Source organism: Lampetra planeri, unplaced genomic scaffold, assembly GCF_965212315.1.
Source record: "Lampetra planeri unplaced genomic scaffold, kcLamPlan1.2.h2 scaffold_837, whole genome shotgun sequence".
NCBI lineage: Eukaryota > Metazoa > Chordata > Hyperoartia > Petromyzontiformes > Petromyzontidae > Lampetra > Lampetra planeri.
Genome location: NW_027615659.1, coordinates 26048 through 37621, shown reverse-complemented (window position 1 = coordinate 37621; position 11574 = coordinate 26048). Strand labels below are relative to the sequence as shown.

Below are 11574 nucleotides of genomic sequence, written 5' to 3'. Positions count from 1 at the left end.
GCCAGCGGCACCACCCTGCTGGAGGCTCTGGACTCCATCATGCCCCCCTCCCGCCCCACTGACAAGCCCCTCCGTCTGCCCCTGCAGGACGTCTACAAAATTGGAGGTAAGTCAAGTCGACAGGCCGTGAATAAGGTGATCGGCAGAGCAGGTCTGTTCGACGTGTGACTTTCCTCCCCAGGTATTGGAACCGTGCCCGTCGGCCGTGTGGAGACCGGTATCCTGAAGCCCGGCATGGTCGTCACCTTCGCCCCCCCTGCCCTGACCACTGAGGTGAAGTCGGTGGAGATGCACCACGAGTCTCTGTCTGAGGCTCTCCCCGGCGACAACGTCGGCTTCAACATCAAGAACGTGTCCGTCAAGGAAATCCGCCGCGGAACGTGGCCGGCGACAGCAAGAACGACCCCCCGATGCAGGCCGACAACTTCACCGCCCAGGTGAGTTCGGTGGAGAACGTAAAGGTGGGGAGGGGGCGAATGAGACGTTGACTGTCTGGTGCCTCATCGTAGGTCATCATCCTGAACCACCCCGGCCAGATCTCCCAGGGTTACGCCCCCCGTGCTCGACTGCCACACCGCTCACATCGCCTGCAAGTTTAGTGAGCTCAAGGAGAAGATTGACCGTCGTTCCGGCAAGAAGCTTGAGGACAACCCCAAAGCGCTGAAGTCCGGAGACCGCCGCCATCATCACCATGTTGCCTGGGAAACCCATGTGTGTGGAGAGCTTCTCCCAGTACCCCCCCACTGGGTGAGTGACATGCTGGAACCCCTGTAGCTGATGAAGATAAATCTCTCTTCTCCTCAGTTCTATATCTTTGACGTCCATCTCCTCCCTCCAGGTCGCTTTGCCGTGCGGGACATGAGGCAGACCGTGGCTGTCGGCGTCATCAAGACCGTGGAGAAGAAGGCGGCCACCGGTGGAAAGGTCACCAAGTCTGCACAGAAGGCCGACAAGAAGAAATGAACCGTGATGCAGGACGCCCAAGGAAACATCGTGCCTGAGCAGCAGCGGGCAGGACGCCACAGCCCCTCGTCTTTCCTGCTACCCGGCGCCCTCTGCTGGGAGCAGAGCTATCTACTCAAGGACTGGCTTATGCTGATTAAAACCCATCGGAAAAGTTTCCGCAGGAAAGGAAGGCCTGTGCCTTAATTAGGATCATGATTATACCAAAACAATAAAAAAATTAAACATTGTAAAATTCCCTTTTTGCGTGCTTATTAACTCAAAAAACATCACGACACATTTCAAACGGAGTCGGTCAGAGTCCTTTTTTCGTCATTTTTATATGTAGACTGTACATTCAGTTCAATGAACTAATGCCAATGTGACAGTCATGGTCACAGGATGTCCCATAGGAATCAAAACATGCACAAACTAGTCTGTGTGTGTGTGTGTGTGAGAGAGAGAAAATCAGGAACAGGTACACGACTTCCTGTCTGATTCTTGCTCCAGATGGAGAACCCTGGAGAACCCTGAGAAGGACATCTGGAGAATGTCACCCATGTTTTCTCAGAGCTCTAGATCTCGCCACCTTCTTCGGAATCCCCCTTCAGATGCCTTCAGTACTTGTCCTGGACACACTTCCACAATCCTTTAACCAATTACAATTTTTAAAAAAAAAATATAAATAAATTTTAAAAATATTTAAACAGCAGTAGTAACATCACAGAAAAATTGAATATGAATACAATAAATACAGATATAAAAAATGCAAAGTACATTTAGCATAGCCATATTAGTGTATATAGTCTTTTGTGTGATAATATATATTTAACCAGTAAAATATCTTTCACTGGTTTATGACGTATGGCGTATGCATTGTTTGTATTAAATTATAACTGAATAATGAACCAAATTCTGTGTTATAACTTTATTAGTATTCTTCTTCTTCTTCTTCTTTCGGCTTTGTCCCTCTTCAGGGGTTGCCACAGCGAATCATCGATTTCCATCTTTCCCTGTTCTCTGTATCCTCTATTTTATCTATTTTATCCTCTATATTAGTATAGAATAACTAAATAAATGGTGGTACTATATATATTAACCGATGAACACTGGCTTTTTTGGTTTTTTGTTTTGTTTTTAAAATTAAAATTTATTTTTTTAAATTAAAATTTATTTTTTTTACCAGCATTGCGAAAAGCGGAACCTCTGGGTCTTCCTCGGCTCTCGCCCGGACTAATTTGCGGTGAACACTTTAGTATATATGCGCGTCGCCGGAAACGTGACGTCCTCTTCTAGTGATCCAACATGGCGGTGAGTAGTGCCCCACATCATTCGACGTCCATTAAATACGATGTTGGCGTAGAAATCCACAATCATCGGCGCTTTGTAATCGTCTCCGCGGCTGTTCCGCTCACCGGCGCCCACAAACACACACGGATGATTCAACTAACGTCCCATTTCTTCGGCCATTGTCACGAAAGTGTGCTAATAGCGGGACGGCGACATGCTAACAGGCTAGTAGCCGGGAAACACCGCCGCCTGGTTCTTCGCTTTGTGCCGGCTCCTAAGATGAAATTACAGAAGGATGTTGTCTCGAACAACTCACGAACCACGTCTGACACCTGTCCAAGCCGCTGTTGGGCTCAGAGTTTGGAGCATCTGTGTCCATTGTGTGCTCTGTTGTAATGCTAGCAGCCGTGATATGTACGGGCATGTCCTCCGGTTGGACATGTGATGGTCCGTCACAGCTTGACACTTGAAGTCACAGACACAGAAACCTGCAGCCGACCAGACGTTGACGTTCAGCTAACTTCAGTTTGCTAACTTGTAAAGGCAGCAGAAGCAGACACGGTGTTGGTGGATTCACCGTCTGTGTGTTTGTGTTCCACAGGACCAGGGCGAGAAGAAGGAGAACCCCATGAGAGAGCTCCGCATCCGCAAGCTCTGCCTGAACATCTGTGTGGGTGAGAGTGGAGACAGACTGACCCGGGCTGCCAAGGTGCTGGAGCAGCTCACAGGACAGACTCCCGTCTTCTCCAAGGGTTAGTGGAGGATGGAGTGGTCTTCTTCTGATTAAGACCAGATTTGTAGGTGTTCTGATGGTGGTCTTTGCGCTGCAGCCCGCTACACCGTGAGATCCTTCGGTATCCGCAGAAACGAAAAGATTGCTGTCCACTGCACCGTCCGTGGAGCCAAAGCAGAGGAGATCCTGGAGAAGGGACTCAAGGTCAGGAAGTGCCGGTTCTTTTTCCTGTTTCATGGATCTTTAGTTGTTGTAAGATGATATAAAGTTATTTTGTGAATGACCGTCGCAGGTGCGTGAGTACGAGTTGAGGAAGAACAACTTCTCAGATACCGGAAACTTTGGCTTCGGCATCCAGGAGCACATCGATCTGGGCATCAAGTACGACCCCAGCATCGGAATCTACGGACTGGACTTCTACGTGGTGAGTGACCCCAGAGACAACCGTCTCCACTACGGGCTTGTTAGAACAATAGGATGCGAGTTGGGATGTGAAAGCTGTGAATAATTACTTGTTAGGTTCTGAGTTGACTGTTAATTACTCCGTATACACCAGGGATCCACTGTGACCCCATAACCCCGTCCAACTTAGCTGTCTTGGCGTAAAAAACAAACAATACAAAAAAAAAACAACTGATAACTGTTGGGGTGGTTTGTTGCGACACAAATAAAATCAGACTTGACCAGTTAGTTTCAGTGGCGCGTCTAAATTTCATAGTTTTCATCGTCCAAATATTGTCGTGTGCTCACAATCAGCAAACAACTTGAAACCACACGTCCTCCAAAGCTCAGTATGTTTGTGGATGGAATCAAGAGTTCAGTGGTTGGTTTGTTGGGATTTGTTTCGCTGGTTTTGTGTCACGTTCAGTGTTTTCAGCCTCTGTCATGACGGTTCAGCATCGATTGATTTTAAAGTTGTGCTCCAACATCAGTTGGCCCTCAGTGTTGTAATTTAGAAGTTGGTTTCTTTGCGTTGTAATATCAACTTGTCTTCTGAGGAAATGTTACATTCAGTGTTAAGAAACAAACGGTTCAGAGTGTGAAAGGAAACGTTCAACTGCTCAAACGTGTCAGTTGAGTCTGTGACCGAGCTGCTCGGTTTCAAATCCCTCCGCTGGCCCGCGGGACGTTCTGACCTCCTCTCGTTCCCAGGTCATGGGCCGACCAGGCTTCAGCATCGCAGACAAGAAGCGGAAAAGAGGCCGCATCGGTTTCAGGCACCGCATCCGCAAAGAGGAGGCCATGCGCTGGTTCCAGCAGAAAGTGAGTGTGAACCTCGATCAGTTTGTGGATGTATAAAGAGATGCCGCTGGAGTTTGGAGTTTGGTTTACCTGCTTCCACCAGCAGGGGTCAGTGTCGGCCAGCAGAACACACCGCTGAGCTGTGCTGTGAAGTCCAGACATTATCAGGGAAAAGAAATGGAAAGATTTCATCCAGATTAAAAGGATGTTTGTTCTTGTTAAAGTTTTAGTCTGTTTTAGGTCAGACTTAACATTTGAGTTTTTTTGTTTGTTTTTCTTCCCCTTCCAGTACGACGGTATCATCCTCCCCGGCAAGTAAAGGACCACCTTCTGATCTTGTTTGTAACAAAGTAATAAAATAGAAAAAAACAGCCAGGTGTCTTGTTGTTGTTTCCTGTCTTTGCGTGACGGACGAGCTGTCAGGTTCCGGAGCGTTGAAAAAACAGAATTCAATCATACAGTGGCGCTGTAGTCAGCCATTGTCACGATATGAAAGGGTTGCCAGGCAACACACAACTCCCTTAAACAAAAAGTTAGGATTTGCACTGACCCCACTAACTCGTTGACTTATTTTTACATCAAAATGTTTAATTCCATTTCATTTTAATGTTCCGTTGCTGAGTTCAGCCGTAGGCCCCATTTGAAGTCCTTTGTAGATAAATGAAACAGAATCAGGGGGGTTGGATCAGATTAGTTTTATTCAGTGAAACCCAACAACCACGTTGTCGTCAGGAGGAGAAAAACCACGTTAATTTTTCTGCGAACTTAAATCTCACTGGTTCTTTACGTGGAGGCTTGAGTTTGAATGAGTTCCAGATATTAGTCCTCACACAGCCTGTTTTTAACCTGATATAGCTTGAATTATGTAGTATTTTCCGGTAATTGTCTGACTCAAAGCTTTTTTTTTTAATTGAGTACATTTTTTTTAGGATTCGCTTGTCACTGATTCACCCTTTAATCCACTTAAATGTGTTCATCCTTTTTTTTTTACATTTACTTTAGATATTTCTTCTACACTACGTCTGAAAAATAACCTCCAATAAATAAACTGGCTTATTTGACATGATGAAGGGTGAATGAAAAATGAGTTACTGAATAAATTGAAAGTGAATGGCTCCTTTCCTAAAGCAGACACACACTCATTCACACGGTCCGCACATACCCGCTTATTTTCACAGCTACACACACACACACACACACCTCTATAATACACGATTATACACACACCTCCGGTGGATTCACAGTGACGTCTTTACAGCCCAAACCCTCTTAAACAGCCTGCTGCTGTTCTCTTTCTCCACCTCCACCTGCCCGACTTCAACTTCCTCCTGTTCTCCATCGCTAACTCGCCCGCTGGGCACCTGCGACCGGTCGAGCCCTCGTTCAGTACGCTCATGGGATTTAGATCGAATTGTGTCTTAGATTATCTAATTTAGATTTTACTGATTAAAACTTGCTGCTACATCTCATCGGTTTACATCGGTTTTGTCCAATTCTGTCCTCGTCCTTTAAACTCGTCTAAATTAATGGTCACTGAGAAAGACCAGACGTGGTCCAGATGTTCTCCAGACCATCCAATAGTCCCCGCCTCTGCTCTCTACGCTGTGACGCGTTGGGATGGCGCCATGCTGTTTTCCCTGCTGCGGTTCTTGGCCCCCTGCTGCTGCTGCTGCTGGTCTTCGTGGGCGGGGGTGTTGCGGTGCTGTTGCCGCCGTGGGGCGTGGCGTGGCGGCAGGGACAGCGCGCAGCAGGACACGCCCACCGTGGGCTCGGGCAGGTCCTCCGCCGTGGACCAGCTGTCTGTCGCCGGGTCGTACGTCTGCACGGCCGCCTTGTAGCGCTTCTCGGCCTCGTTCCAGCCTCCCATCAGGTACAGCTTGTCGGACAGCGGCGACAGACCGGCGGTGCTCACGCCCAGCGGCAGGGAGGCGGCGCGGCTCCACCCTCCGCTCTCCGGGGAGAACACCTCCACGGTGGTCACGTCCACCCGCTCGCCGCCGGGCCCCAGTTGGCTTCCCCCCACCACGTACACCTTCCCTCCCAGCGTGGCGGAGCAGTGCCAGCCGCGGGGCGTCTCCATCGATGCCCTCTCCGTCCAGGTGTCCGTCTCCACGTTGTAGCACGCCACCGAGCGCGAGTAGGCGCAGTTGATGTAGCCGCCGCTCACCAGGACGTCCCCGGAGGGCAGGGTGGCGCTGGCGTGGCAGCAGCGCGGCACCTCCATGGGCGCGCGCATCTGCCAGGCGTTGGCCGAGGGCAGGTAGCTCTCGGTGGTGGCCAGCAGACCCTCCACGTTGCGCCCGCCGATGGCAAACAGGCGTCCGCCGCTGGCCGACAGCGAGAAGTGGGTGCGGCGCTGGCGCATGCTGGCCAGGTGGAGCCAGGTGTTGAAGCGAGGGTCGTACCTGAGGAGCGCAGAGGCCGCGTCACCACTCGAACTCCAGCGGGAAACGAGTCCACCTCCGGGTGCTCCTACCTGCTCAGGGTGCTGACGGCGTGCTTGGCCTGGTTGCGAGCGTCATTCTGATCCTCTCCGCCGGCCACGTACAGGAAGCCGTCCATCACCGCCACGCACTGGTTGAAGCTCTTCGCCGGCAGCTGGGAAAGATGGCGCCAGGCGGCCCCTCCCTCCCGAGGGTCCCGCCACAGTACCTGGAAACCGGGGTCAAAGGTCGATGAGGTGTTACCGAGGGCTTTCGCTTTGAGCGCGAGCACACCGGGTGGACGCTCTGACCTCGCGGCTTAGAGCTCGCTCCGTGAGGGACGGACGCCCTCCGACGGTCAGCAGGGTCTGCTGACTGCCGCGGACCTGGGTGCGTCTGGACTGGAGGGTGTTCTGCTGGTAGGGCAGCAGGTGGTAGTTCATGGCGCCCACCAGCAGGCGGTGACACTGAGGGTCCAGCATCATGCGGGGAACCGGCTGGATCTGGCTCACCAGCTCGCTGGCCGGATGGTCTCGAAGCGAATGTGGGAGAGGAGCTCGGCGGCGTGAGCCTGACGGGTGACGTCGAAGTCGAGCCACTTCATGGTGAGCTGGAGAGAGAGCGAGACGTCATTCCATTTGGTGCCTCAAGAGGCAATGTTGAGTCATTAACACACATTTTTCAGTTGTTCGGTTGCTCAGACAGGAAGTTGCAAACGGAACACCCCCTGAACTCGGACAGCTGACCTGTGACTCAGCTCAGAAACCAATATGGCGTCAGTAGCTCTTATCTGTCAGTATTACAACGGTTTTATTTGTCGTCAGTGGGAATGTCGTTCCGTTGTAGTTGGCTAGCAACCAACACCGGGTAACTCCTGCTGGAGGGTGTTTTTTCCGATTCTTGGAGATGAAATTTAAATGCAGATTCAGTTTTCACCAAGAAACAACAACTTTCTGGTGTTTTTTTTTTCCTTCAGAGTGTGAAACCTGAGCTCAAACAAGCATGAAGTTTGACTAACTCATCCAAGAAGGGTGATGTACAGAGTTGTAGTAACTACAGAGGGATAAAGTTGATGAGCCATACCATGAAGGTTTGGGAAAGAGTAGTTGAAGCCAGGTTGAGACAGGAAGTGGAGATTTGTGAACAGCAGTATGGTTTCATGCCTAGAAAGAGCACCACAGATGCAATATTTGCACTGAGGATGCTGATGGAGAAGTACAGAGAAGGTAGGAAGGAGCTGCATTGTGTTTTTGTAGATTTAGAGAAGGCATATGACAGGGTGCCAAGAGAGGAATTGTGGTTTTGTATGAGGAAGTCAGGAGTGTCAGAGAAGTATGTTGGCTTGGTGCAGGACATGTATGAAGGTAGTAGAACAGTGGTGAGGTGTGCTGTTGGAAGGACAGAAGACTTCAAGGTAGAGGTAGGACTGCATCAAGGATCGGCCCTGAGCCCCTTCTTGTTTGCTTTGGTTATGGATAGGTTGACAGATGAGGTCAGACAGGAGTCTCCCTGGACTATGATGTTTGCAGATGACATTGTGATCTGTAGTGAGAGTAGGCAGCAGTTGGAAGAGAACCTAGAAAGGTGGAGGTTTGCTCTGGAGAGAAGAGGAATGAAGGTCAGTCGTAGCAAGACAGAGTATATGTGCATAAATGAAAGGGAGACCAGTGAAGAGTGAGGTTACAGGGAGCAGAGGTGGTGAAGGTGCAGGAGTTTAAGTACTTAGGATCAACAGTGCAGAGTAGTGGAGACTGTGGAAGAGAAGTGAAGAATAGGGTGCAGGCAGGGTGGAACAGCTGGAGAAAAGTGTCAGGAGTGATTTGTGATAGAAGAGTCTCAGCTAAGGTGAAGGGAAAGGTTTACAGGACTGTGGTTAGACCAGCTATGATGTATGGTTTAGAGACACTAGAGATAGGCAGAAGACAGGAGGCAGAGCTGGAGGTGGCAGAGTTAAAGATGCTGAGATTCTCTTTAGGAGTGACCAGGATGGACAGGATTAGGAATGAGGTCATCAGAGGGACAACACAGACAGGAAGGTTAGGAGAAAAAGCTAGAGAGGCTAGATTGAGATGGTTTGGACATGTGCAGAGGAGGGACAGTGGATACATTGGTAGGAGAATGTTAGAGATGGAGTTGGAGGTAGGAGACAGAGAGGAAGGTCAAAGAGGAGGTTTATAGATGCAGTGAGGGAGGACATGGAGGTAGTTGGAGTCAGAGTAGAGGATACAGAGAACAGGGAAAGATGGAAATCGGTGATTCGCTGTGGCAACCCCTGAAGAGGGACAAAGCCGAAAGAAGAAGAAGAAGAAGATCCTCAGACTTTCTCCCTTCGTAGCTGTTGAGCATTTGATGTTTTTGTAAAAGACAAGTTGCTTCTCAAATGCCGCGGCCCCCGAAGAAAGAGTCACATCAGCTGGTTATAAATATCACCTCTCTGCCCCCTCAGCTGTTTCTGCTCTCTGGGGATTTGCTCAAACTCAGGATCCGTGTTCGGCTCGGAGCAGCTGCTGCGGCCTCTGATTTTACGCCCGCATGGAAATAGCCGGAAGGCCACAGCGACGGGTTTGACGCGTCCTCGCCGATCCGTCAGAGTTAAATGGACGAACAAACAGCGGTTTGACCTCTCACCCGGAATGCAGCGACCTCGGAGGGCAACACCAGCGCGTCGTCCTGCAGGAAGGCCGAGAGCTGCTCCAGGGTCAGCTGGGTGAACAGCGGCGTCTCGGCAAACTGCAGGAAGTTCTCCAGGACGAAGCGGCGGGCGGCGTCGCACACGGGCAGCAGGCTGTAGGCGGCGGCGATGTTCCAGATGTACACGCAGGTCTGCACGTTGAGCTCGGCGAGCAGGAAGTCCATGCACATCTTGAGGAGCTGCGGGATCTGCAGGGTGGCGGCGGCCGAGACGGTGCAGCCGATGGTGTAGAGGGACATGTGGACACGACCCAGGTAGGCGAAGGTGATGACGTTGGCCAGACCTGAGACATTTGATTAGAAGAAAAACAAACTTTGTTGGAGAGGAAGAAGAAGAAGAAGAAGAATGGCTGCTGAGGAGGCTTTGGGTGAGATCAAGAAGTTGTGTTGAACGTCCAGTCATTCATTTGTCCGTCCGTCCGTCCGTCCGTCCATCTTCTTCCGCTGATCCCAGTTACCTGTCTTCGGTCCAACCTGAACCAGTCACCAGCTGAAGGACAGACGGCCATTCACGCTCACATTCACACCTACGGGGGATTCACAGGGACCAGATAACCTCAGCATGCTGCTGGAGGGGGGAGGAAGATGGAGTACCTGGAGAGGACCCACACAGACACAGGGAGAGCAGGAAAACACCACATAGAGAGAAGCCTGGGACCTTCTTCATCGTTTGTGTCCGACTGAACCGGGATCCAGTTTGTTTACAGGTTGACGAACGGACGAATATTATCATACGAATACACGTTATACCGTTATTGTCTGTGTGACATGTGACCGGTGACTTGTGGTTCGTACCGAGAGGCGAGAGGGACGGGAGCTCCAGGCGCTTCATGTCGGGGTCTTTGGCCAGGATCTCTCTGAAGTACTGACTCACGGACGAAATGACCAGCTTGTGGACGTCAAAGGCCTTTGTCTTACAGCCCAACTCCAGATCGGTGAGGAACCTGGAGAGACGGAGCCCTGATGACCTGAGCACGTCGGTTCAACAAACCTCATTTGTCCCTGGGGGGTCAGGTCACGGCACGCCGTGTTCACAGTGAAGGCGCTGGTTGGAGAACGCCCCCGCTGTCAACAGGTCAACTGTGGGTCACACCCGGGACGAGTCGCACACGCACTACGGGCGATTTACAGCAACCAGTTCACTGGAGCTGGAGTACCCAGAGGAAACCCACGAAACAACGCCACACCGACAGGAACCCAACCTTCTTACTGTGACACGCCACGGTGTCATCACACCATTCCTTAAAGTTGACAACTGCCATGTTGCTGTCAGTTATTACCGTAATGGCAGCAACTTGGATGGAAAGGGACACTTCTGAACTTTCAGGAACCGTTTTTGGATTTTGGTTTTAAAAAATTCACCTAATTACAGTACTCCAGAGAATGTTCTTGTGCTGTAAGAAGATGGAACCTACTTCTCCTGACGCATCTTGCTGAGCTCCTCCAGCAGGGCGCTGCCGTGCAGGGGGCGCGTCAGCTCGCTGCCCAGGCCCAGGCCTCTCTCCCCGGGCTTGATGACGGGCGGTGGCAGCGGCAGGTTGAGGCTGTTGAGCTGAGCGATGTCCAGCGCCGCCATCTGCTCGATCTTCTTCACCCCGCTCTCCAGCACCACCACACCGTCGCCGCGCCGCTCCACCTTCAGCGGCGTCGGGCTGGTCTCCATGGCGACTGGCGAGACGGTGTCAGAGGTCACCTTCTTCTGGCGGGAGACCTTCTTCTTGGGCGCCATGGTCTTGTGCTGAGTCTACGTTCACCCGGTTGACCTCTGGACTGACGAGGACGCTGCTTCACTTGCTCACGCTCCAACCGATCAACAAAATAAGTCCCCAACGTTTGCCGACGTGGATCGGCGCCGATTTCCTGCCACTTGTGCTGGTGGTTCCCGTTGGGTCGTCAGCACCTGAAACACAGTCAGGGCAGAAAGCTCCAGTTTGTCCAAACCCTCTGACCCCCGGCGTGTTCGAAGTGTGTAAACGGTCGAATGAGACAGCGAAGACCGAGGAATTGAGCAGATTCAGGTTTTGAACGGATCATTCATTCACCCTGACCCTGGTAGTGAAAGCTTCAGATTCAAAGTCTTACTAAGAATACTTGTCTTGTTTCTGACCAAAATGTCTAATTTGTAGTTTCTTTTATTTCTAGACAATTGTCGCTTGTTTCAAGCAAATTTTCACTTAAAAAAAGTAGGAAAGTCTGCCAGTGGAACAAGTGTTTTTTTTCCCTTTTTTTAATTACAATATTACATTATAATAT

The 11574-nt window shown here is 50.8% G+C and overlaps 3 protein-coding genes across 3 annotated transcripts; 2 read left to right on the top strand and 1 right to left on the bottom strand.

Moving 5' to 3' along the window:
* Positions 1-3: 3 nt before the first annotated feature.
* LOC144742053 (elongation factor 1-alpha-like) lies at positions 4-963 on the top strand (the record flags this gene model as incomplete). Its single annotated transcript, XM_078624555.1, is given in 7 exon segments — positions 4-106; positions 182-373; positions 376-437; positions 510-554; positions 556-675; positions 677-770; positions 839-963. Coding segments are annotated over 7 exon segments (741 nt in total), but the record flags the coding sequence as incomplete, so codon positions are not given.
* Positions 964-969: 6 nt separating this feature from the next.
* On the top strand, positions 970-4526 carry LOC144742052 (large ribosomal subunit protein uL5). Its single transcript, XM_078624554.1, has 6 exons — positions 970-1136; positions 2776-2984; positions 3063-3169; positions 3258-3389; positions 4118-4228; positions 4497-4526. Exons 1-6 carry the CDS (start codon positions 970-972, stop codon positions 4524-4526), a joined length of 756 nt encoding a protein of 251 aa, XP_078480680.1.
* Positions 4527-5804: 1278 nt separating this feature from the next.
* LOC144742051 (kelch-like protein 31) lies at positions 5805-11050 on the bottom strand. The gene is given in 8 exon segments (XM_078624553.1): positions 5805-6612; positions 6684-6859; positions 6942-7159; positions 7162-7240; positions 9259-9605; positions 10117-10265; positions 10737-10951; positions 10991-11050. Coding segments are annotated over 8 exon segments (2052 nt in total).
* Positions 11051-11574: the final 524 nt, after the last annotated feature.